Below are 26,627 nucleotides of genomic sequence, written 5' to 3'. Positions count from 1 at the left end.
CCATGTCCAAACCCGACTGAACGGCCTCACACATGGCATCCTTGCCATCCTGAACCATGGCAAGGAAGCCATCCCGTTCATCTCCTTCGGGAATATGTTCAGCCGCCAAGGAAACAGTTCCACAGAGTGTGCGTGAAACGAGACAAGGCACAAATGGAGTTGGCCGCCTGAAGCGCCATACCCCCTGCCGAAAACACTTCACCCAGCCGTCAAAACCCTTGTCGTCCCTATCAGGAGGGATGGTAGGGTAGGACGCCTGCTTTGCCAGGGCCGTAGCCGCCTGCATCGCCAAACTCTCTGGAGTAGGGTGCTTGGACAAGTAGCAGGGGCACTACTGGCTGGGTGGTATTTTCGCGGCAAAGACTTGCTCACTGCCGCGAGACTCTCCGGAGCAGTCCAAGCCGCCGCCACCCTCCTCTGTAGAGCCATATGAAACAGCAGTACCGGATCAGTTGGTGGACCAATATCGAGGATATCCGTAAGGTCACCCTGAACAAACTCCCGTGGGGGAGCAGACCATCCTAAGTACTCAGTGACCCGTGACATAAGGCGCCAGTATGAAGAATCGGCATGAGAGCCAGGCTCAGGCCTACAAAACTCCACCTCCGGAGAGGTGTCCAGCCCACTAGCATCATGCAGGGACTGCCTCAGGTCCTCAAACTGGCTATGGCCCAAGATAATCTCGTCAGGCACCGTGTCAGGCACCATGCCATCATCAGAGCCCTCATCCACCTCTGAAATGAACTCCAGATGGCGGCAAGAAGGCACAGAACTGGAACCAAAGCCATGCTTGACCTTGGCCAGAGCCATGGGGTACCCCCGTCGACACAGCCGCGAGAGGAGTCGAGGGTGTCGCGTGAATCGGCGTCGAGGGAATCAGCGTCGACACAGGTCTCGAAGGCGGAGTCCCGAGCGTGTCCCTCGACATCCTGGGCGTCGACGGCGTCAACAACTTCCTCGGAGGAGGAGCCTCGAGAGAGTCCGTCGACGACCTCGGCGCCACAGGCGTCGATGTCTTCCTCGAACACTTCACAGGTTCATGCGGTCTCTAGCGCGTCGAGGACCGGGATCTGGACCTGGCATGCCGAGAACGATTCCCCTTGTCCGAGCGGGACCTTTCCCGCGAACCGTGACGACCACCCGAGCCCAAAGGTGTGCGAGCGGCGTCTCTCTGCTGATCACGACCAACCCCACTCGGAGGCACGGACGGACCAGTGCCCTGCGATTCAAGAATCGCCAACATTTTCTTCCCAAAGGAAGCCCATTCCTCCGGTGTCGCATGCTTGGTTGGGTAAGCGACCCGCAGACGGGCAGAGTCCTCGGATGAGGAAGGCGACCGATGACAGCGCTTCCGGGAGTGCCTCGAAGAGGCAGGAGTGGCGAGACCGACTCCGGGACCAAGACCCACTGGACTTCCGACGACGCGGAGAGTCGCCCCTCGAGTCATCCGTTGAAAGCCCCGCAGACCTCGCCTTCCGGGGCTTGGACACCTTAGCTACCGATAACTTCTTGCGCTCCCGCAAGGCTTTCGACGTAAGCGGCTGGCAGTCGACACAGTCATCCATGTCATGGGCCTCCCCGAGGTACCAGAGGCAGGCGTTGTGCAAGTCTGTGACCGACATCTTGGACCCACAGTCCCCGCACTTCTTAAAGCCCGGACACAGTGTGGAAGACGAGGTAGACATCTTCACGAACAAATATTTCACAGGTTCGAAGAACCGAGAAAGCAACAGAAACTCCTAAGAGTCGAGGCGCGCCGAGATTCCCGAAGCGAACATTTTCACGGAAAAAACGGAACTGAGGCTATGAGCATCATGCGTCCTACTTATAACATCCAGTGACGTCGGCCGTCGGAGGAGGTCCTCAAGGGCGGCGTATCGATGTCATTGACGCAGGACGCAGACGCCAAAGATTTTCCAAAGCAGCACAACTGTGGTGATTACTGTCATAGATATGGAATACGTCGGAGCACCCAATCCCCTCTAAAATACTTTAATTAAGATTAGACAAACATCTAAAAAATATAGGCCTATAACTCAACATGAGGCTTTAAAAACATAAGCCAAGAGGAAAAAGGTACAGTTACACAATTAGCTACACATTCTTGTGAGGGTTAGTAGCAGAATTATTTGTGCATTTTCATGTACTACTCAGCAGTAGTTATACGCAATTGTTAACACAATTATCAATGGGTGTTTCTGGTTCGGAACAAGAGTAGCCGACAGATGTTGCTGGATGAAAGCAAGTTGTCTGAAGGGACCGAACTGTCATCAGGACAGAGATGATGAAAAAAACAGGTATTGTGATATACCTATAGAAAAAGGATTCCATGATGTGTGTTGGGGGAGGGTGACCAGGAGATAGACTCAGAGTAGGAGAGAAAGGATGCTGCAGGTCCAGGACCTACCTTGGAGGTGTCGTCTCATGAAATGAATGACAAAACACAGTCCAGTGGTATTGGTAAACTTGATAGGTGATCCTGCTGTAGCTAGGATCTAAAAAAGAATGCACATGGTTACTTAGTGATTGATCTAGGAGGAAAAGAACTAGGTGGCTGTCAGTTAGGTATGGAACATACCTTAAAGGGAGGTTTGTGAAACTAGGTAAGGTTGGTGCTGTTTTTTTTGTTTTTTTTTTTTAACAAAGTAGTGGATTAAATCACTGCACTATTTGACCAAAAGCGGGTGGCTGAGGCAGCATTTTGGCGGCCGCTGGTACATTTTCAGGCTGCCCTCAGCCACCTCCTCTCCCCTCTCTCATCTCGGATTGCCTAACTGCCATTCAAGATTGGTGTGCTGCCAATGATCTTTGCCTGAATGCCAGCAAGACGGAGATCCTCCTCATCGGCACACCTTCACACTCCTTTCCCCTCACTCTCTGGCTGGCCTCCCTTGATCCTCCTCCTACCCCCAACTGCGGTGCCAAGAACCTCAGGGTCATCTTTGACTCCACACTATCCTCCTCTGCACACATCCCGATGTCTCAAAAAAAGTCAAACTTCCTACTGCACCTCCTCAGAGGTACTCAGCCTTTCCTACGGTCTCCCAAGCCCTGGTCCTCTCTAGGTTGGACTATCGTAACAGCCTCTTTTTCTAAATCTACCTGCCTCTACTCTCTGCCCTTTCCAACTAATCCAGAACAGGACTGCAAGACTTGTCCTGGGCCTCAAGCCCTAGGATCGTATCTCTCCAGCCCTGAAATCTCTCCATTGGCTCCCAATGGATGAAAGGTTCAACTTCAAGACCCTCTGCATTGTCCACAAGGCATGGGGCCTGGGTCCAAAATACCTTCAGGTATCCCTCGGCAAATACCGCCCCTCTCAAGCTCTTTGCTCTTCTACCTCCAACTCCCTCAGGGTCAGTCGTTTTTCATAGAAACGAGCTGGGGGTAGATCTCCGTCTTCGGCCGGGGCCTCCCTCTTGAACAGCCTCGCTGCCACTCTGAAACTTGACGATAACCATCTCCGGTTCTAGAAGCACCTCAAGACCTTCATCTTGGCTTCTGCATTCGCCCCTCCTCTCCCCTGCTGATCATCTCTCTCTTGGCACTGTGCACCTAGCCTACCCTCTGTCTTCCGAGCCCAGGTACCTGCTCACCCTGCTACCCACCCGCACTTCCTACGGGCAACACGTTGCACTGGGGTCTGTAGCTGTATCCATACAGCCCCCCCTTTTTTTTTTCTTCCTGCACTTATCAGACATACTGCCTTAAACCCAGCACTTGCCACTTGCTGGCTGCCCAACCACTGTTATGTCAATAGCCCTGCATTTTACAGCAAGGGGCTGTCCAATCAGGACAGCCAGCCCCCCACTGGGAGTTAACTTTCAGGCAAGGTGGAACACAAAGGGCTGCAGAGTTTTGGACTCCACCCTCGCTTCCTGCCTTTTCAGACACTTTGGTGCCTGTGCGGGGATTCCACAGGATTCCAGCCAAAGACAGAACAGCCACTTAGGTCGTTCCCACCTAGAATAGCAGGAGAAGACCCCAGAAACAATAAGCAAACAAGAAATGGCAAAAAGAAAAATGGTGGCCCTTCTGTGCATTACCGAGGCTGAATTAACAGCCTGCGGGTAATAAAGACAAAGTCATTAAGGTAAAATTATTGCCACCAGCCATTCAAACTCACAATTGTAAACAACATGTTACCATGCAAGTAAGAATTGCATCACCCCAGCACGCCACATATGGTGGGGTGTGCTGGTTCACTAAATAAAATGTAAAGGGGGATGAAAAATCCCTCTTTACTACTTGGGAACTGTAGTTCACCCAAGTACATGAAAGAGAAATTTACAGAGGAGACCAAAGGGCAACCCAGCCTAAGCCCAACAGTTGAAGGAAACTATAACTTCAAACATACACTATGGAGAGACATACAAAGGTCACCCATCAAAAGAGTAAAAGACTAGGTGAGAGGGGAAAAAGATTACCTTCACCCAGGGACAAGGTAAAATAGTTACCTAGTCAATGCTAAATGTCCTGGGGTTGGCACAGGTGAGGAAGATGTATCCTTGATATGAAAATCTTAACCGAACAGTGTGTGTCACTGTGATCAGGTAAGACATGTGAGGAACTTACGAGAAGGTGTTTGGGGAGTACGTCTGAGTGGGAGGGGCTGATAGCAATCTTCCTTGAGGATAGTCTGTGTGGAGAGTACAGTTTTTGGGGAGCTGGGTGCATAGAGGGGTTTCCTTCAAAGGGGCTGCACAAATGGTTTCCATGAGGATTTGAGCATTTCCTAAGTGAAAGAAGGTTGGAGGGGCTGGAGAGATTGGCTGGTTAAGGTGCATATGCACAGTAGTCCATAGTCATTGCTAAGTGTGGCACACACTCGCTTTAAAAAAATGCTTATAATGGATTAGGTAAAGGGTAGTGAAGGGCCTGGGATTGGGAATGGGAAAGTGGATGGACAAATTGTGAGGGCCTGGACCAGCAGAGAAAATTGCCCTTCCAACTTTGTAGGCGAGGTGGAGAAAAAAATAGAAAGGTGGATCTCCTCAGAGAGAAGGAAGTCCAAAACAAAATTGGGAAGGAAGGATGGTCTCACTTTCAAAGTCCCCTTCCCTTGAGAGAAATCCAATAAATAGTTTAACAGATAACGGATGGAGCTCACTAACTTGCCTTGCGGATTTGATGGCTACCAAAAACATTATGTGAAAGGTGAGCAACCTCAATAAACATGAACGCAGGGGCTCTAACCAACCTCCATATGGGAAGTCAAAACTAAATTCAAATTCCACACAAGAACAAAGTATTTATTTATTTATATTGTTAATTGCGCAAACCTGGCTAAAAGGTAGCAGAGTACTTTACAGAGTTCAGGAGAAGCCAGAGGCTAGCGTCGAGCTTGCACTTTTAATAGTAACGCAGTAATGTCCCTCAACATCATGCCTAATGTTACCAGCCCGACTGCTGCCCATGCTATTATCATGCCTAATGTTGCTCAATGTACCAGGTCCAATGCTATTACCATGCCTAATGTTGCCAAATGTACCAGCTTTATTGCTGCCCATGCCAGTACCATGCCTAATGTTGCCAAATGTACCAGCTTTATTGCTGCCCATGCCATTACCATGCATAATGTTGCCAAATGTATCAGCTTTATTGCTGCCCATGCCATTACAATGCCTAATGTTGCCAAATGTACCAGCTTTATTGCTGCCCATGCCATTACCATGCCTAATGTTGCCAAATGTACCAGTTTTATTGCTGCCCATGCCATTACCATGCCTAATGTTGCCAAATGTACCAGCTCCAAAGTTACCCATGTCACTACCATGCCTAATGCTATCCAGGTCACTTCTCCTATTGCTGCCAATGGTGTAAGCCCTAATGTAATCCATGCTACCACCCCATCACCCCTCAGGTTGCCACCCCATCAGATGCTACACATACGGATGCTCCTTCACACACCACGCTAAGCTGCGCCCTCATTAACGCACACTCCCTCCCAGCCCATGCCTTCGACATACACGACTTGCTCACTTTCCACAACCTTGACCTCCTAACCATCTCGGAAACCTGGCTCCATGAAGCATCTAGGCCTGCCATCTCATTAGCACTCCCCCCAGGGTACACTTTATTCAGACAACACTGCCGGCACTCTAAAGGGAGCAGGGTAGCCTTTACAGCGAAAGTGTCTATCCCCATTAGAAAGATTGAAACTTCCACTAAAGGCAACAGCGACGTCCTAGTCCTTAAACTAAGCACATCCCATAACTGCACCATTACACTCTACATTGTCTACCAGCTCCCAGGTCCCATGGCAGACCTCCAAGAAGTCCTCACCAACCTCCTATCTGACAATCTTAAGACATCATCCAAGGCCATCCTGGCAGGTGACCTGAACCTAGGACTTAATGACCCAGGAGATCCACAAGCTAAATCCCTTGCGCTAGAGAGCCTTGGCTTCAAACAATCCATTACTGACCCTACACACATCAAAGGCCGCACCCTAGACATGCTAGCATACTACAATTGCCCACCTTCCGTCAGTGCCAACTCCCCAGCACCATGGACGGACCACCATGTCATCCTAGTTTCCATTTTCCCACCCAAGAAAGAGAAACCCTTCACCTCTCCCTTTCCACCTACACTTGCCAGGAGCTCTCACAAGCTCAAAGAAAGGCTTTTACCCCCACCTACAAATTCCAGCCCTTAGGCATCCTTTCTCAACAACCGAGAAATATTGGCTCAGATTTATAACGCCACACACAAACAGGCAGTAGAGGCCATTGCCCCACTAGCCGTGCAAAAAGCCAAACCGACGAAACACTCCAACGCATAGTTCACCGCTGAGCTACTAGAACTCCGCTCGAAAAGACGGACAGCCCTCTCCACCTGGCAAACAAACCACCTAGACTCAGCTTAACTTGAGCTTCGCAAACTCGCCAAGGACTATAAACAAGCTATTATACAGGCTAAAGCTGCATCCTTCAACACTAGGATTGCCAACGCCAAGTCAGAAGAAAAATAGAACTTTGCCATTTTCAGAGCACTTGAAACTCTCACTCCTCCCCCACAGGCCCTGACCAAAGACGAAGCCTGGTGCTCCAATATTCAATCAGCCCTGCTCAGTAAAATAGACAATTCATAACAGGATCCAGGCTAACCAGCACACACTGATCCTATGTCACCAAATCGAAGTCCTCGCCCTTATGAAGAACATCAAACCCTCTAACTGTAAAGGTGACATCTGCCATGCCTCACTCATTAAAGGCTGTGCAGAGACCATGCACACACATAATAAGCTGCACCATTCCTCACCATTTTCATAAATGCCGCCTCCTCCTTTGTGTTGGGCAGAAACCTGTGCAGTTCCCTTAGGGACCACTGCAAAAGATTTAAGACTAAAGGTGTTAGCAGTAAACCCACTTGGTAGCAGTCTGTACCACCCAGATTTACCTGGTAGCTGTGGCTGAGCAGTCAGACTTCCCTCAAAAAGAGTTAGGCAGTATGCAAAGTATACTCAATAGGCACTCAGATACAATAATACAAGCAAACACTGACCAGAGCTTTGGTATCAAAGTATATAATTATTTATTTATAAACACAGTTGAAACACTCCAGCACTCTTATTGTAAAATATTCTAAACACAGTTACTATTATGATATATACACCCCTTTTTCCCTTATTAGAAAATCACAGTAAGACACCACTTATTTTCATACAGAGGTGAGCGCTTAACTAGATTGCACTCTACTAAGGTTGTGAAAAAGGGAGGGAAAAAAGACAGAATATGCAGGGTTACACCACTCTACGATTCAGGAACACTATTAGCAAGGAAGAGAGCAAAAAGTCACTGGTGAGCCAAAGTCCAAAGGCTGGGCCCACTCAGAGAGAGCAGAGCACAAATGCGCCCAAGATCACACAGTTACACTAGGCTTAGAAAGTCTTGCAGAGGGTTCAGAAAAGAGTTTAGAGAGGCTTAGAAAAGTTTAGCCAAGGTGTCCCAGGCTAACCCAGGTTCGAAAGCCGGGGGCTAAATCTACCCCGTACAGTCGGTTGCAAGGGAAGCCAGGCGGGACACGGTACCTTAAGTGGGAAGGATCCTCCAGCGGTGGCAGTTGTTCCTGGTAGTGGTTGCAAGTTCCGTCATCGTCCAGGGGAAGAGAAGATCTTGACGTGGAGGAAAGATGCAGGTCTTTGCACTACCAGGGCAGAAACCAGCCGCAGAGTTTTCCGGTAAAAGGTTGTACCTTTATCTCGCGGTCGTGGTAAAACGTGGTATCCCGGTTGCCGGGGTGCTTAGCACGGGCAAGGCGGCCACGAGATACGTTGGGAAAGCGAAAAGACGGTGAAACTGGTTATCCCCACCAGTCAAAGGAAGAAGACTCTCCGGCGGGAGATCTCCTCTGTCGTTGGGAAAAGTGGCGAGACGGTCCAGCAGGGCTCCACCAGTCGTGGTTTCGTGGCAGGTCGGCTCAGCTTCTCCCTCGTCGGATTCTTAGGTCCTGTGGCGACTTCTCAAGTTCCAGTCCCCAAAGCCCTGCTTTTATGCAGCAAACCCCCATTCACTCAGCCTAGCTGTCACTCAAACATGCTAAGTGGTGAGCTGGCCGGCTCACCACTTGGGCCAATCAGGACGGAGTGCGACTTGAGTTGCCTAGACAACTCAGTCCAGGGTGCCTAAATTCCCCTCCACCCCTCCTAAGTACCCCAGACATAGTGGCACCACTTTGGAGGGCTTCTGTGGAGAAGCCCGCCAAAAAGTGGAACAAAGGGCTCGACTTGGGTTGGAGTCACAGAAGAGAACACAAACGCCATTTTAGAATCAAGTTTTGGCAAAAAATACCAACCGGAGAATTAATATTAATTAAATAAACCGGCGGTATGTTCGAGGCTACCTTAAATAATTAAATAAAGATAGTAGCCTAAAACAATGGGAAATCCCATAGGAAAATATTCGCGGTTGAATATAAAAAGTAGTATCCACTGCCACCAGCCAAAACTCGATCAGGGGGGACGGAGACGTGCCCCCTCGACTAACAGACCCTGGGGCAATCGAATTGCCCCAGCCAGTACGTCCACAATATGATGGTTTGTACTGGTTCTGTTCAGAATTTAAGACTAGTAAAGTCAATGGTGACTTTACATGCCCTGGGAGACAGTCAGTCCCAGGGTATGGAGTCTATACTGGGGGGTCACTATGACAGCCCTGTTTTACTGCACGGAGGATGCTGTGTAACACACATCACAAAAACACATGAAACCCTATGGAGTAAAAGACCCCATAGCCCATTAAACACATCTAGATTAAAAAAAAAACACTCAAATCATGTCCAAGAGTGAGGGTAAAAGAGTCTCACTCTTGGCAGGAGAAAAAAAATTAAACTCCAAAAATCCAGCAAAGCTGCTGGGGGACTCACTAGGTTAGGAAATTCAGCCTAAACAGAGAATTCTCCCTAACACTTTGGACTTGTCCCCTCAAGCCTCAAGGAAGACTGGGTACGCCCCCTTCTAGAAAAAACCTCACTCGACCCCACCTCCCCTAACGACTACAGACCTATAACCAAAGTCCCCTTCCTGCTAAAAATCCTAGACAAAGCAGCCTACCTACAGGTCCAACAATTCCTCCAATCTAACCGCGTCCTTGGCCTGCGACAGTCTGGCTTCCATCCTGGTAATGGAAAGGAATCAGCCCTGCTCGACAAACAACCAGATGGACGACAAACTGAACAACCAATACTCAGGCTTCACCATCAACAACATTCAAATCCCAGTCTCACAGTCCTTAAAAACCCTTGACACTACCATCTCCATGTCCAGGCAAGTCGGCGCTATCGCGTCCTCTGCATCCTACTACACAAAACTGTTAAACGCAGTTTCCTGACTAACAAAAACTGGCTGTCCATTGACAGAGCCACAATTGGCTCAAGATTGGACTACGGCAACGTCCTCTTTGCTGGCACCTCAGAAAAAAACCTAAAGAAACTCCAAAAAGGTCAAAATAATCTGCTAGCAGCGATAGACATCCCCAAAAGGGAACACATCTCTTCCGCAAGGAGGCAGGCACATTGATATGATATGATATGGCATTTGTAACGCGCCTATACACAGGTGTTTCAAGGCGCGACGAGGCAGGGAGGGGAGGAAACAAGGGGAAACAGACAACGATCCTACTAGGCCAGGTGTCATTCAGATCGCGCAAGTGCAAGGGTGGGGGAGGAGGAAAAGTGGAAGGGGAGGGGGGGCGGGGGGAGTGCAGTAAAGGTAAGTGGCGTAAAGTAATAAATAAATAGGGCCAACTGGTGGCAAGTGCAAGGTAAGTGCAGAACAAGTGCTGGAAAAGGGGGGGGCTGTAGGGATACAGAGACAGTTCCACGGTGCAGAGGGGTTCCAGGGCATCAGTGCAAGTGGAGAGTGGCTGGGCCCAGGACCGAGGCCGTTAAGAGTGGTCCAGTTGCAGAATCAGTGCAGTATCAGTGAGGAATAATTGGCTGTTCAGCAGGGGAGAGGGAGAGAGAAAGCAGAGGCAAAGAGGAAGGTTTTAAGGTGCTTCCGGAACCGGAGATGGTTCTCCTCAAGTTTCAGGGAGGCAGGAAGGCTGTTCCAGAGGGAGGCCCCTGCCGCGGAGAGAGATCTACCCCCAGCTCGTTGCTTCGAGAAGCGGCTGACCCTGAGGGAGTTGGAGGCGGACGAGCGAAGGGCTCGGGAAGGAAGATATTTGGGAAGAGAGAGTTAAAGGTATATAGGACCAAGGCCCCAGAAGGCCTTGTGGACAATGCAGAGGGTTTTGAACTTTATCCTCGCAGCTACTGGGAGCCAGTGTAGAGATTTCAGTCCTGGAGAGCTACGGTCCCTGGGCTTGAGGCCAAGGACAAGTCTCGCAGTTCTGTTCTGTATGAGTTGCAGAGGGCGGAGAGTGGAGGCAGGCAGATTAAGGTAGAGGCTGTTACAGTAATCCAGCTTTGAGAGAACCAGGGCTCGGGAGACAGTGAGCTTCTGGGGGAAGGAGAGGAAGGGAAGAATACCTCTGAGGAGGTGCAGCTGGTAGTGTGACTTCTTAGCGACGTCAGAAATATGAGGAGAGAAGGAAAGTGTGGAGTCGAAGATGACCCCAAGGTTTTTTGCATTGCAGGTAGGAGCAGGGAGGGGGCCAAGGGAGGCAGGCCAGAGAGCTGCAGGGAAGGAGGGAGTGGGTGTACCGATGAGTAGGATCTCAGTCTTACTGGCATTAAGGCAGAGGTCATTTGCGGCACACCATTCCTGGATAGCAGACAGACAGTCAGAGATGAGGGAAGGAGAGGGGGAGGCTGAGGGTAGCCTGAAAATGAGCTGGGTATCGTCCGCATAGCACTGGAAATTAGGGCAGAGAGCGGCGATGCGGTGGGCAAGGAGTGCCATATACTGGTTGAACAGCCAGGGAGAGAAATTTGATCCCTGGGGGACACCACAGGTGGAGAAAAAGATGTCGGAGAGGAAGGACCCCAGTTGGACCTGGGTGGGTCGATTTGAAAGGAAAGAGGTCAGCCACGCCAGAGCCTGACCAGTGATGCCCAGGTTTTCACGGAGACGGTTGAGCAGGATGGCATGGTTGACAGTGTCAAAGGCAGAGGAGAGATCGAGCAGAATGAGAACACACGGAGTGTTGGAATCGAGGTTCAAGAGGAGGTATTCACGGATGTTCAGGAGAGCAGTTTCCGTGCTTCTGGCAGCTCTGAAACCAGATTGATGGTCATGAAGACTACCAACAGATTCAGCATGGAGGTTTAGCTGGGAGATGGCCCGTTTCTCCAGGAGCTTGCCCAGGAAGGGAGTGATGGAGATAGGGCGATAGTTAGCCGGGCAGGAGGGGTCGGAAGAGGGTTTCTTGAGAAGAGGGTGCACAAGGGAGTGCTTGAGGGGGGAAGGGAAGACTCCAGAGGCGAAGGAGTGGTTGCAAAAGTCAGCCAGGGCAGGAGCCAGGGAGTCGATGTGGTCCTTGATAGTTTTGGAGGAACAGGGGTGAACCTGTTTAGACGAGACTTTCATAGATCGGACTTGTCTGGAAACCTCGTCAACAGAGAAAAGTGGAAAGGCAGAGAAAGAGGGAGGAGGGGTGACTGCAGAAGGACCAGAGGAAGAGCCGGGAAGGGAGGGAGGGAGTTGAAAGGAGGAGAGCGAGGACAGGATGTCCTGAGTTTTAGAGATGAAGTGAGAGGCCAATGCAGTGCAGAGGGCCTGGGAGGGGACAGGAGAGGTAGAGACTGCAACAGGGTTGGCCAGCTCCTTGCAGATTTTAAAGAGTTCGGCGGAGTTGTTAGATGCCGCAGAGATGCGGGCTTGGATAAGGGCTCTCTTCTTGGTGAGAACGGAGAGCCGATACTGCCTTTGGAGCAGGCGGCAGGCCAGTTTGTCAGAGGATGAACATGAAGCACGCCATTTCCTCTCTGCAACCCGGCACTTGCGTTTTAGGGTGGCGAGATCGGAGTCATACCAGGAGTTACATTTGGCTTTGGGCTTCAGGCGGATTCTCATGACGGGGGCAAGGATATCAAGAGTAGCAGATATAGCAGAGTGGAGTATGGAGAGGGCTGTGTCAGGGTGGGAGTCAGCCGAAGGGGTGGGAGGGGGGTGAGAAGGTAGCAGCGAAAGCCTCAACTGACACACGCTTCATGGGTCGGATGACCGAGAAGGTGGGTGGCAGTGAAGAGGGTGGCTTTGCCTGTGGGGTAGGGAGGGTGAGGTGGGAGGATAGGAGAAAGTGATCACTCCAGGAGAGAGGAGTGGAGAGAGGGACGGAGAGGGGAAGGTCAGAAGAGATCAGAGCATCAAGAGTGTGCCCAGCAGAGTGAGTAGGCCCAGACGGGAGAATAGAGAGTGAGAGAGAGTCGCAGAGGTCACGAAAGAGAGCAGTGGAGGGACTGGAGGCATCAAGGTGGATGTTGAAGTCGCCAAGAAAGAGGAGTTGAGTGGTTGAGGACAGGAGTGAGGAGGAGAGGTCAGCCCACTCAGAGAGGAAGGAGGAAATTTGACCAGGTGGCCGATAGATAGTAGCCACGGTAAGGGAATGGCTAGGAGAGAGAGTCGGCAGACAAGACATTCAAAAGAGGAGTAGGTCTACGTAGGGATGACAGTGGCAGGAATCCACTCAGGGAAGATAAGGGCAACCCCACCCCCTGCACGGTTAGGCCTGGGCATGGAGAGGATCTTGTAACCGTCAGGTAGGAGTGTGTCAAAGCTGGTGGCAGAGCTGGCTGTGAACCATGTCTCAGTGAGACAGAGGACGTCGAGGTCCAGTTCCTCAAGAAGGTGACAGATATCAGAGGAGTGTTTGATGGCAGAGCGAGAATTTAGAGTGGCAATGTGGAGAAGGTTGCCTTCCTTGAAGAGCTTCCGGGGAGGGGTACAGATCAGAGGTATGCCCTGCAGAGGTGTTGAAGAAGGAGGTGAAGAAGGAGCATGAGAGGGGGCAGGGAGGGAGGGTAGAGGCAAGGTAGCCGAGGACAGAGGAGGGGGGACAGCAGGAGAGGAGAGGAAGTTGATGAGGTGTGGGAAGCGTCTATCAAAGAGGAGAAGGTTGGCCTGAGGGCCTTGGACCAAGATGGTCCCATTAGCGTAGACATTAATGACCATTGGTCTCACTTTAAGGAATGTGTCCTCTTCAGAACACTTGCCATCACCCACAAGTGCATCAACCACACAGCCCCACCATACCATTCGCAGAGAGCAAGTAGAACCTGCCCCTCCAGACTACCAGAAAACCCTACTCCAACCAACTCGTAGTTCCTAGAGTCAAACCAGCCAAAGCAGGAGGGGCAAGCTTCCCATTCATTGCTGCTATGCAATGGAACTCCCTGCCACTCGCCCTCAGAGCAGATCCATCACACTTTGCTTTTCGTAAAGCACTCAAAACCTGGCTTATAAGCTACACGATACTGTTAGGCGTTTTGGACCTGAACTGCCCCCATTTGGACAGCTTGGAATCTGTTGGCGAGGTATGAGGAGAACCAGTCAGGGACTTTTCCTGTGAGGCCCATTCTAATGGCAAGGATCGAGATGAGTGTGGGATGGTCGACCATGTCAAACGCTGCTGAAAAGTCGAGGACGATGAGGAGGTAGATGTCAACTCTGTCTGTAAGATGAATTGCGTCATCTATAACCTGAATTGTGGCAGTTTTTGTGCTCCATTTGGCAGAACACCGATTGGTAGTCACGGAGGAGGCAGAGTTGGTCGATTTTGGCCAGCAATTGATTGGTTACAGCCTTTTTCCTAGAATCTCCCTATTAAAGGGAGGCTCTTGATGGGTTTGTAGTCTGCTAGATCTTCAGGTTCGAGTGAGGGCTTTTTCAAGAGGGGGCGAATCAGCCCTGTTTTAAGAGTCCGGGAAGGAGCCTTCAGCGAGTGAGGCATTGACGATATTAAGGAGTGTGTTGAGAGCAAGGCCTTGGAGCCGTTTGATGATGGAGGCTAGGAGGAGATTGTCAGAGTAGGCTGTGGGTTTGAAAGATGCAAGGGTATCGGAGAGGCCCTTGATGTGGAGAGGGGTGAAAACCGGACCACGGTGGGTAGGGGAGCTGGGGGGTGGGATGGGGTTCCTGGTGCAGGGAGGAGGTAGCTTCTTGGAGGCCTTTGCGAAGTCGATAAAGTACTTGATTTGGCAATTTAGGCGAGAAAGAGGCTGTTGATGCTATTGCATTTCTCCTCCAAAGCCGGGACCTCTGTGTCCAGGGTAGGCCTGGCACAGTGTCTGACAATGTCGAACAGGGTTCTGCTCCGGTTAGGGGCACCCTCAATTGTAGTGGCATAATAAGCTGATTTTGCGTCAGTAATCTGCATTTTTGCGCAAAGTTTGCAGGGTTTTGAGTGAGGAGAGATCCTCTGGATGGCAGGGTTTACGCCCCTATATTTCACCAGCCTGATTGCCCCTTTCTTGGCCCAGAAGTCAGGAGTGTACCAGGGGGGGTGGATGGTCTGGCTTTGAACTGTATGGTCTTTAGTGGGACGTGGGGGTTAGCCAGGTCAGTGGAGAAGGCTTTAAGGAGGTGTGTAGCATGTCCGGTGCAAGGGAGTGGCCAGAGCTGGCTCAAGGAGGTCCCCAGGGAAGTGTTTGAAGGAGCAGCGGGTGACCTCAGGGCATTTAGCTTGTCCCTTATGTGGCTGTCCGTAGTGTTGCAGGGCAGAGGGATTGCCAGGTGGTCTGACGATACGTGTGGGATGGTAGAAAAAGGACATTGAAAATAAAGAGGAGAAAGGTGAGAGGCTCTGAGATTAAGGCATTCATTCGAATAAACCATTTTAACCCTTTATTCAGGGGTGGGGGAAGGAGAATTATTCCCACGAGCGCGCATCTGATAGGTTTAGGCTCTCTCGATATGCTTCGTTACTTGTGTATAGTCAGGAGACATGTTTGCACCCATCATAAAGTTTTTACCAGCTGCCACTACCTATGCTGCTCCTCTCTCATTCATCTGTCTCTCTGTCCCTAATGTGACCCCCTCCGGCTTCGCTCCCACTCTTTTCTGGCCCAAAACTATCCCATATCTTGAATGCGTTAAGGCCTGTTAGGCAGAATTGCATGCAGTACCCTCTGGGACCACCACACACAATTAGGACTACAGGTGTTGGCCAAACCAACCTTTGGTATAAGTCTGTACCGCACAGTTTAGTGGTAGCGAGCTGAGCAGCCAGGCTTATCTCAATGGTGAACGTGAGCAGTACAAGTAATCACAGAGGACTTTCAATCACAGTTGTTCAAGTAGACACTTATACTCAAGGTTTCTTGGTAAAACACTTATTAATTTATTACACAATCATTTGGAAAACATTTCACTAGTAGAAGACAACTTAATATTATATACCAATACACTACAATACAAAACTCTAAGATTCTGAGACAGTTTGAGCTCACCTGAAATAGGAGGAAAATGGCAGTTCAGTTACTTAGAAGTGAGCAAAAGGGACAAAAGTAAGTAGAATAGATCACTTGTACTTATCAAACAGTGCAAATAGTTTCAGTTCACCAGAGGAGTTCAATTCAAGTCAATAGGCCAGGCCAAAGTCAATGGGCTAGTGTTCTGGATAGGAAAGAGCAGTTCTGGTATCAAACGTAAAGTCTTTGTAAAAGTTCTCAGAAGTAGTTTAGGTGGAAAAGAATCATTTGTAGGGTCACAAGCTGATTAGGCCTGCAAGTTGGGAAAGCTTCACGAACTTTCTCCACGAAAGTGGCGTTCTCTCAATCGGGTTGGCACAGTACCTTTATATGAAGAAAACAAATGTTGCTGAAGTCGTGGTTCCTGGCAGTTCCTGCAGATCTCCCTGTTCCTGAGCCTCAGTCGTGGGGACAAGAGGGAGGACGTCAGGGGTCTCCTGCACTGCATGGGATCATTGAAGAAAGCAAACAAAATGTAGTCACTTCAGTTCCGGTAGCTGTAGATTCAAGATCACAAACTGGTGTCCCACTCCCTGCTTAAACTTAACCAGCCTTGAGAATGGTATCCAGGTGTCTTATGAATTGATTGGTCGCACCAACTCAAAGAAAGAAGCCGTCCTTGAAGGAGCTTCTGTGTCGAATGGAGTTTGGCAATTCGGACCTGCAGCAGGGCTTCATCGGGCAAACCAACGGTCCAGGAGTTGCAGCAGCCGTCCTCGTCCAGCTCGTCTTCGGTTCTTTCGTTCCAGTGGTCGACTCTGCCTTCCAGTCCTGGTGACTCGCCTTTTATTCAGTTCTCTCCCATTCATTCCAGCCTAGCTGTCACTCACCCAGCATGTGGCTGTCCTTGCCGGACAGTCAGCCAGCCAATCACGCCACAGTGCATTTGGGTCTCCTAGGAGACTAAGCACAGAGTTTCGGGCACCTCCTTCACTTCCTGCCCACACCAGACACTCGGGCGCCAGAGGCGGTCTTCAGTCCTGAAGCCTGCCAAAGGCATACGAACAAAGGGACCACACCTAGTTTGGCGCACAGATACAAACACTAGAAGGACCTTTCCAAAAAGAAATGGCGAAAAAAGAAGACCGGGACACGTTTAAACAAAGGGGCTTAAGGCGCTATCTTGAAAAACATGGCTCCCATGATTTTTAGCTACTGGTGTTCACGGTCGGGAAAAATCATGGTCGTTCGTTGTAAAACCACTGCCACCAGCCTTTTCAATAGGAAAGGGTAGCATTTGACTGCTACATGAGTGTTTAGACACAGGGGATACGATTGTAACCCCTCCAGCAATCCATTGTAAGGTGGTGTGCTGAGTCTATGAACTTGGAAAAGACTTTACTAGTCAATTTCACTTTACATTCTCTGGGAAACAGTAGTTTATCCCATAGAAGGCACTTAAACCTTTGGGAAGTCTACAAGGCATCCCTGTGTCACTGCACAGAGTGTGCTGTGTAACACACAGGAAAAGATGATGCCTATGGAGTTATCTAAAACTCCATAATCAGAGAACACAAATGTAAAACACACATCAAAATACACGAAAGAAAGGGGAAAAGAAAAGGCTCACACTCTTTCCAAGTAAAAAATCAAGTCCTCAAAATCCAGCAAAGTTGCTGGGGGTCTCTAAGGTGAAGGGAATTAGCACATTTCTGCGAATTCTCCCTAACAAGGCCAGACTCAGATTCCAACTTCTTTCCGACGAAGGGGCTGCGCCAACTGTCCCCAAATGACTCCAGCCAACTCCTGCCCCATGGCACCATTCCTAGGTTGTACTGAATATTTGTAAATACGTATATGATAAAAATGCGTCGAGACCTAAATTAAATGTGGAAGCCAGGGCTACTCTGTCCTTGTCAGGTTTCTGTATGGCCTTACCCGTCATCCTCAACAGTCTGCTACTCAGCCCAAGATGCCCTTAATATATAGCAAAGGCACCAAATCACTGGACTGACCGTCTCCTGTACTTTTCACTATGTACATATTTCTGGTGGAAATTACAATACATCTCCAGTCTGCCTTCACATGGTCGTGAGTGCCACACATAAGAGATAAAAGTGCATGGGGGCTTCTGCGACCGGTCCCCTTACCCATGGGTCATGACGTCCAGGAGATTGAGGACGCAGATGTTTGCGGCTCTGATGGAAAGGGTTGTATCTGACCCTCCTTTTAATTCTTAACCTGCTCTCTTCTGAGCAGCCCTTTGCCCTGGGCCTATCTCTCCTATGGGACACCCATAAGTCAGCCACTATTGCAAACTTCTGAGGCTATGAATACATAGAATTGAATCCATTGGAACAGACTAATGTTCTGGCATGACCAAAAGGACAAGGTCTTGAAAAGTGTTAACTTTGTGCGAATCAGTCTACCCATTTAGGTTCTTAAGGCAAGTATCATTTTAATCAATGATGATATGATATATTTTATTTCTATCACGCTCATACACAAGTGTTTCAGAGCACGACAAGGCAGGGGAGGGGAACCGGGGAGAACAAACAACGATCTTACTAGGCCCAGTAACATTGAGAACGTGCAAGTGCATGGGAAAGGGGAAAAGTGCATGGGGGGTGGAAAGTACGGAGTACATATAAATACTAGTAAATAGGTAAGAAGCAATAAAACAGTGGTAGTACAGCCAGCAAGTGGCAAGTGCTGTGTTTACGGCAGCAGACTGGGTAGGTCAAATACGTGCCATAAAAGAAGGAAATGGGGGGCAGTGGGGGACTGTATGGGTACAGATAGTCCCTAGTGCAAAGGGTGACCAGGAGGGTGGCAGGGTGAGCAGGTACCTGGGCCCAGGGGACATAGGGTGGCCAGGTGCACAGTGCCAAGGGAGTGCAGATCAGCAGGGGAGAGGGGGAGCGAAGGCAGAAGCGAATAGGAAGGTCTTCAGGTGTTTCCGAAACGGAGATGGTTCTCCTCAAGTTTTAGATTGGCAGGGAGGCTGTTCCAGAGGGAGGCCCCAGCCGAAGACCGAGATCTACCCCCAGCTCGTTTCTTTGAAAATGATGTACTAGTCTTGCCAAACGGAAGGATAAGAGCCTTTCATACTCATTACCTTGACTGCTCCGCTACCTTTACTCGCTGGAGAGCTAGCCATTACCCAGAGGCATCCTGCAATCAGCATGTGGACTGGTCTTCCTGACCCCTTGGTAAATCCTAACAGTTTTTACACTTAACCAGAAAACACAATCTTCCTGTGGAGCCTCACAGGACTTTGAAATCAAGGACCCCATTTAATGGGGACCGTCAGTGAACAAGCTTGTGCTTCCTGCTCACAAAGTGGCTGCAGTAGCATGTAGCCTTTTTCAAAACCCAAAGATGGGCGACCTGCTTGAGGAAACGGTCAATGGCTACAGTGAAGTACAGTCGAGCACATTCATCCAAACATGCATGATGTGAGCTCCTGCGCAGTCATTGGAATGCACACACCTAATTACACCTTTAAATAAGCAAGGTGTCATTTTCATTCAGAACCACTAGATGGTGACATATACATAACATGTGAATCTAAAGTAGATCCACAAGCTGGAAATATACTGTGAAGGCACTTAAAGGGTTGAGCCAGTAGGAATCTCCCCAAGTGGAAAGTAAGACAAGATAACCCTTCTGACTCTGCAACATCTCGGTCATGTTGCTAGTCCACTGTAAGCCCTACCGAGGATCCCACCACAACAGCAAGAGTAAATAAGCGTCCAAGTCGAACAACCACATGGCTGAAAACTAAAACAGTAAATCAATTCCACTTTTGTTCTGCTAATTGTTGGAAAAATCATTATCCACCAAGCCATGTATGTAACATACCTGCATAAGCTGCTGCAGCTTGAAGACGCGCTTGTAGATGGCAGAATTGGGAACATTGTACCGCTTGGCATTCTCAAACATCAAGTTCAGGTCTGCCTCCAGGTGGTCCAGGTTGTCATATTCCTGACTCTTTAGTTTAGTTCTGCAGAAAAAGAGCGCATTGAGGTTAAAGCCCCTTAAACATTTCCATTGCACCAAAACCAATTTCCTGATTGCATTCACGGCCCACCTCTACAACTGCGCCCAGGTTGAACAGCTTGAGACAACACAATAACCTTAATCCAGCAAAGCCATCAAAGAGGATTCTATGGGGACTCAAATTCAGCCTTCCTTGTGGATCTTCATTCTCAGGCACTGGCACTAATCCACATGCCACCATGAGGTCCAGGACCCTCACTGAGGATCCCACCATGGGACTTCAGCAGTGTCGCATCATTTTACTAGTCTCACATTAAAATGAAGCAGGGAACAACTTTATTCTGCCAAGCCTTCACGATCGAAACCCAACGGTATTTGCTGAGATCATTGTCAGAGGTTGATACTTCTCAATTTGAATTATGTTAATTTAATATGCTTGTCCCTCCTGCTCAACTCTCTCGCCGACGCATCCCCCACCCTTTTCTTTACATTCTAGCAGACCAAAGCACTCATCTGCAGGATGTGGAATACAGGAAAACACCAGGAACGTAACCCTGCGATTGGAAGGCAAGAATATGGTCCAACTGCTCAACCAGCCAGAGGGCCCACTTCACTTCCTTGTTGAATCGAGTTCCGAAGAGGAATCCGCCAAGATGATCAGCTGGGGTTGTATTTTTCTGTGAACTGTCCTGGAGGTGAAGCGATGACTTATGTGGGGACCAGTGCGACAGATAAGACTTTTAATTGTATTTTACTCCCTATTTTTTTTATGTTAGGAGTGAAATGATTTTTTTTAGAGCAAAAAATAAGTCCAATTCCCAAAAGGAGTATTTATTTAAGTGAGTTAAATTGTTTTAACTTTTCAAAATGATTTTTTTTGTTTTATTTTTCCCCACACAGCTATAGCGGTTCTCTGCCCATTTTTTTAATTTTTTTTTAATTTGATTTAGTTGACATCAACTTTACAAATGTATATCATAAAAACACAAAAAGATCTTTTTCATTTAAAAAACATACAAATATACTTTCAAAACAATAAAAGCAGTAGAAGGGAAGAGAAAAAAAAAAAGAAAACCATAATTGCATTTTTCATTTCCATTTAGCAAATTAGACTCTGTTCATACGGAAAGGCCACATCAAGGATGTTAATAGTTGCAATTCTGACCAATATTTTTTTCGTGTTAAAGATTTCTGCCCAGATTTCAGTGTTAGAACTTATGTTGAACTTATATTTCATGAATTTAGCCAATTTCAAACGTTTTGACACAAAGGCTTCACAATGTTAATGTTAAAGGTCATTTGTACCGCGCACTATCACCACCGGAGTGGTCCCCTGGCGCTCTGGCGGCTCTGAAAGAGGGGGGGGGGGGGGGAGTGTGGGTTAGTGGGTGGAGGCTGGAAAAGTGCAAGATTGCAGTGATGTGCTGTTGGCAGCCTCAGCCCGGTGGTTCCGTCGGCTGGGCCTGGGGTGTATGCGGCCGGTAGTCGTCGTGTGCTGATGTGCGAGTCTGTGTTTTTTTTGTTTTGTTGTTACAGTGTAGTGAAGTTTGTGCGGTTTGCTGCGCTAGAGGTTTGTGGTTGTGTTTGGTTTGGAGTTTGAGAGGTGTATGCAGAGAAGGAAATTGTTAATGGTATTCGTTAGTCATCTCTATCCTGGACTGAACCGGTTGGGCTCGTGTAATCTTACCCGACGGGATGCTTGTACACCCTGAGCCTCAGGAGGTATGTGCCCGATTTTCCATTCGAGGCCGTTTGAGGATCTAGCTGTCCCCTCCGCCCGCTCCCTTAATAACCTTGCATGCTCCTCACACCCTCCACATGACTAGCGCCGCTGCTAGTGTCCATACACCCGGTTGTGTGGTGATTGGTGGTATCTTGTCCGTTCCACAGCCTCGTGGAACCTAGTTGTGGCTGTACGGGCGGTGGGGGATGGTAAGGGTTGGCTGGAGTAGTTGTATCCGTTTCTCTGGGTCTCGCGGGTGGACCCCTGTGTCCAGCGTCAGCCCTACTGGTGCCCAGGGTACTTCTGTCGGTTCTAGGGGTTTGTCAATGTCCTTTTTTGATGAGTCGTTTGTCTTATTGTTGTTTCGGTTTTAGTCTCCGGTGTTGAAGAGGCAGGTTTTTAGTAATTTTCTGAATTTAAGGTGGTCTTTGGTGTTCCTTATTAATTTTGGGATGTTGTTCCAGGTTTTCGCGGCTAAGTGGTAGAAAGCGGTGCCTCCGAGTTTCTTCTTGATGTAAGGTTTTTGTTCTAGTCGGATTTCGTTGGTTGACCTGAGCGGTCTCGTTGGCTTGTAGATTTTTAGGGCCGGGGTGATGTGGTCTCTTCTGGATAGTTTGAGGAGTAGTCTGGCTGCAGTGTTTTGGATCAGTTGTAGCTTCTTCAGTAGGTATTCCGGTATACCGAGGTAGAGGCTGTTTGCATAGTCGATAATTGACATGATGAGGCCGACGATGGTGAGTGTTTTGTGTGTGAAGGAGAGGAAAGGTAGTATTTTTCTTGCCGTGTGGAGGAGGAAGAAGCATTTCTTGATTGTTGCGTTTATTTGCGGTTCTAAGGTTAGGGTGTTGTCCATCAGGACTCCCAGATTTTTTACTACCTTAGATGGTGATGGTGTAGATCCCATTTCCGTTGGCCACGGGATGGCGGTTTCCTTCTCTTGGTCTTTGGATATGATCATGATTTCGGTTTTTCCTGGGTTGATTTTCAGGTTGTTGGCATTCATCCAGTTGAAGACTTCTTTTAGACAGTTGGTTAAGTTTGAATGATCGGCTTGGGTGTCTTCGATCTTGTAGATGATTTGAGTGTCGTCTGCATAGTTGTAGCATTTGATGTTGTGTTTCTTGAAGATTCGGATTACTGGGGTTTGGTAGATGTTGAAGTACAGTGGAGATAGTGAGGATCCTTGAGGTACTCCACAGTCGTTGACTCGTGGGGTGGATTTGAAGGGTTTGATCCAGACGGTTTCAGTTCTGTCTGCTAGGAATGATTTAGTCCAGCGTAGCGCTGTATCTGTTATGCCTATGTCTTCTAGTCTTTTGGTTAGGGTGTCATGGCTAACTGTGTCGAAGGCTGCAGAGAGGTCGAGCAGGATAAGAGCAGATGTTGTGTTGGAGTCTGCGTTTGTTTTTAGGTCATCCCAGATGGATAGTAGTGCTGTTTCTGTACCTCTTGTGGGTCTGAAGCTGACTTGAGCTTGGTCTAGCAGGTGGTGTTCTTCAACGTATTCTTGGGTTAGTTTGTATACGTAGGTTTCGAGGAGTTTGGCTGGGTAGAGGATGTTGGAGATTGGTCTGTAGTTGGAGGTCATCTACGTCCCCGCTTGTGTTTTTCAGAAGTGGTTTGATGTAAGCCGATTTGAAGATCCTTGGTACTGTTCCTGTTGCCAGTGATAGATTTAGAAGGTTTATGAAGTATTCTGCTGGTGTTCCTTGTCTGAGGATTGATTTGTAGATGTCACCATCATCGGTGAGCCCGCTATCTTGCTGTGTTTTATCAGCATTGCAAATGCCACTGCTGATATTTGAGGGTAGTTATTGAGTTTGTGCTGCGGTTCTGATTTAGGTTCGTTTGGTTGTAAGTCGCTGCTGGTTGGTCTCTGTTGGATGGTTTGTCGGATGTCATTGATTTTCTTTTTGAAGTGGTCTGCAAGGTTGTTGCATAGTTTCTCCGAGGGGGTTGGGGTGTTGTCACAGCCTGGTGGGTTTCTCATTTCTTTAATGATACGGAACATTTCTTTTTGTGTGTTGGTGGCATTTGTGATTCTGTCATCATAATGCTTTCTCTTTGCCTTTCCTTCTTGTATGCGCGAATGTGCTTCTGGAACATTGTTTTTTTGTCTGGATTGTAATCTTTCCTCCATTCCGTTTCCATCTTTTTGTTTTCTTTTTTCATGGTGCTTAGTAGTGGGGTAAACCATTTTGCCATTGCTCTTTTTTTTGATGGTGTGAATGGTTTTTCTGGGGCCATCTTGTCGATTGTATCTGCAATCCATTTGTGTAGTATCTCCGCTTTCCCGTCTAGGTCAGCTAGGTCTAGTTCTGTTGTTGAGGGCTTGGTTAACTCCAGTTGTTCGAATAGGTTGCCTTTTTTGACGTCTTTCCAGTTTCTTTTTGTGGTGGCTGTGAGTTTGGGAGGTTGGATGTAGACTTGAGTAGGCAGAGTGATTACGAATGGGATGATGAGATGGTCACTCCACAGTATTTGTATCGGCGGTGCCATGGTGAGGAGTTTTTCCTCTGCGAATATTGCGTCCAAGGTGTGTCCTGCCGAGTGAGTTGCCCCTTTTACTAGTTGTCGTAGTTTCATGGTGGCTAGTTGTTCAATCAGTGAGTTTTGGGAGTTGGCATGACTGTCTTCGAACCAGATGTTGAAATCCCCCAGTATGATTAGGTGTTCGTGATTGATGGCTATGTTGGTTATGGCTTCTATGAAGTTGTCGACGAAGGATGCATCATAAATTGGGGGTCTGTACACCAGGATGAATGTGATGTTGGTTTTTGGGCTAGTTGTTAGGTGTATGACCATGGACTCGCAGTTGGGGGATGTCGAGTGGTTCGTCTGTTCTTATTTTCAGCTGCTCTTTAAATGCTATTGCGATGCCTCCTCCTTTTTTGTTTTTCCTGTTTATTTGAAGGCATTTAAAGTTTGCTGGAAGGCAGCTTTGGAGAGTGATTTTGTAGTTGTCGTCCAGCCAAGTTTCTGTGATGAAGAGGATGTCGATGCCGTTGTCGTCGAGTAGGTTGAAGATCTCTGTAGAGTGTTTTGACATGGATCTTGCATTTATTAGATTGCAGTGGAGTTTAGAGGTGTAGCTTGGTTTGCCTTTTTTTGTTAGGGTCGTTTTCTGATCTTGTTCAGGAGCAGGTTTCAGGTTGTCAGCGTTCTCGAGTAGTACTTCTAGGTTTAGCCTAGGGTTTTTGTTTTCATCTGGTTCGTCTTCCAGGGGACATGGTTGTGGGTTCTTCTTGCTTTGGTGATGTATGGTGTTATTGCTTCAGTTGTGTGCTTGTTGTATCTGGTGGAGTTTGTCCTTCTTCGTGATGTTGGTAGGTTGTTCAGTGTAGTTGGTTTTGGCGTCGCGTTGGTTCGATCTGGTGAGTAGGTCTCAGTGAGGTATGGAGTTAGGTAAAGGGATTTGTCTCTTCTTTCAGTGTTGGTCCGATCTTTGAACCTGTCTGTGGGGGTGTGTTCTCTTGTTGCGGTTCTTAGTTGAAGTTTCGGGGTGTTTGTTCTTTCTTCTCTTCTTTCCCTCTGGGTGGGTCGATTGCGCGGCATTGTACGATTCTGCGTTGTTTTAGTCTAGTTGTTGTCTTGGTCGGGGTGTAAGGGTGGAGTTAAGGGTTGTATAGTTATATAGTTGGGTTCTAAAAGTGTCTCTCTTTAGTCTCCGTCTCCCTTAGCGACAATGCAAATTTGGGCACGGCGGCCTGCTAGGTTTGAGACACCTGTATAGTGGGAGAGAGGCCTGTCAAGGCAGTCTGGACAACAGACAATGCAGTTTGGGCACGGCGGCCCTGCTAGGTTTGAGACACCTGTATAGTGTGGGAGTGGCCCATCAGTGCAGTTTGGAGAACAGACAATGCATTTTGGGCACGGCGGCCCTTCTATCAGTGCAGTTTTGTCATGATCTCTGCATCCAAAAGGTCAGGGTTTTCCCAACTCCCTTGGAAGCAGATCCATAACCCGGGTTCCGATTGCCAACCAGTCCCAATTGGGACCAGTCCTGGCGCCAGTGGCACCAGGCTCATAAATATGCCCAGTCCCAGCGCTGGAAGCGCCGGGCTCATAATGCTTGGGTGGACTTACCTGCAGCAGACCATGCTGCTTACTTGCCTGCCAGTTGAGCCTCTGATCCTCTTCTGTTTGGAACTACTTTTCCTGTTAGGTGGGGCTGGAGCCACTCCCTAGATTCAGAACACTGGAACTCTTCTGGAAGGCAGGAACTCTTTTCTTACCAGGAACTCTTTTCTTACCTAGGCGTGGCTGTGGAAGGAGACACCTAAGCACTACAGGAGGCTATTTAAACCACACCCGGTGGATGAATCCTGCTTTGCGTTATTCTGCAACCTCTGCAGCAGAACGCTCATCGTGTCTTCTGCATCCGGTCCTGGGCCTAAGGAAAAAGGCTTACCATCCTGAATCCAGTCTTCAGCAACACCTATAAAGACAAGAAAGAACAGGTTAGCATTCCGGCATCTGAAAGGCAAAGGAAGGCAAAGGCTTACCTACTCTTCGTGCGCTCCGGAGGTCTTCACACTGCATTCTGGCATCTGAAAGACAAAAGCTTACCATCTCTTCGCACGCTCCGGAGGCCTTCGGCGCTGCATCCCGCATCTGAAAGACAAAACAAGGTGCGTTTAAAGACATTGGGGAACTTTAATACTCGCGTGCCATTACTCCTTTCCACATCTAATCCAGTGGGTATTTCGGCACCCTGCAGCCGCTCCGAACTCGTACCTGCAAAATAAAAAGACAGTTAGAGCGCATCGTGAAGCAGGCAACAAGCGCTTACTTACGTGCTTCCAGGCGCTTCCAGGCGCTTCTATTCATCACACGGGCTCCATCTTCAACTCACTTCAGCCCGTCATCCGCCATCGCCGGAACCCTGCAAAACAAGAGACATCATTACTAAAGACTTTAAAGACATTTGAATGACTCGAAACTTACCGTTCGTGCAGTAAACGACGGACAGCAGTCCTCTGAAGTCAAGAGGCCTGCGCTACCTATCCAGTGAAGAAACTGGTTACAGCACCCTGCCCCGAGGCAGATGGAGAGCTCGGCATTCACTTACCTAAGGTGAGAGCGTTAACCTTTGGGGGTCTACAGGAGA

At 48.7% G+C, this 26,627-nt stretch overlaps 1 protein-coding gene across 10 annotated transcripts in view; it reads right to left on the bottom strand.

The window, feature by feature from the left end:
* PBRM1 (polybromo 1) overlaps window positions 1–26,627 on the bottom strand; it is a 1,258,882-nt gene that overhangs the window by 888,681 nt on the left and 343,574 nt on the right. For all 10 annotated transcript variants that reach the window (XM_069643172.1, XM_069643175.1, XM_069643176.1 and 7 more), the window contains one exon: window positions 19,657–19,798. In XM_069643172.1, the coding sequence (XP_069499273.1) occupies window positions 19,657–19,798 (142 nt within the window). The remainder of the gene's footprint in view (window positions 1–19,656; window positions 19,799–26,627) is intronic.

This window comes from Ambystoma mexicanum, chromosome 2p (assembly GCF_040938575.1).
Source record: "Ambystoma mexicanum isolate Mex_15411 chromosome 2p, UKY_AmexF1_1, whole genome shotgun sequence".
Classification (NCBI taxonomy): Eukaryota; Metazoa; Chordata; class Amphibia; order Caudata; family Ambystomatidae; genus Ambystoma; species Ambystoma mexicanum.
This window is presented reverse-complemented; position numbering and strand designations above follow the sequence as displayed.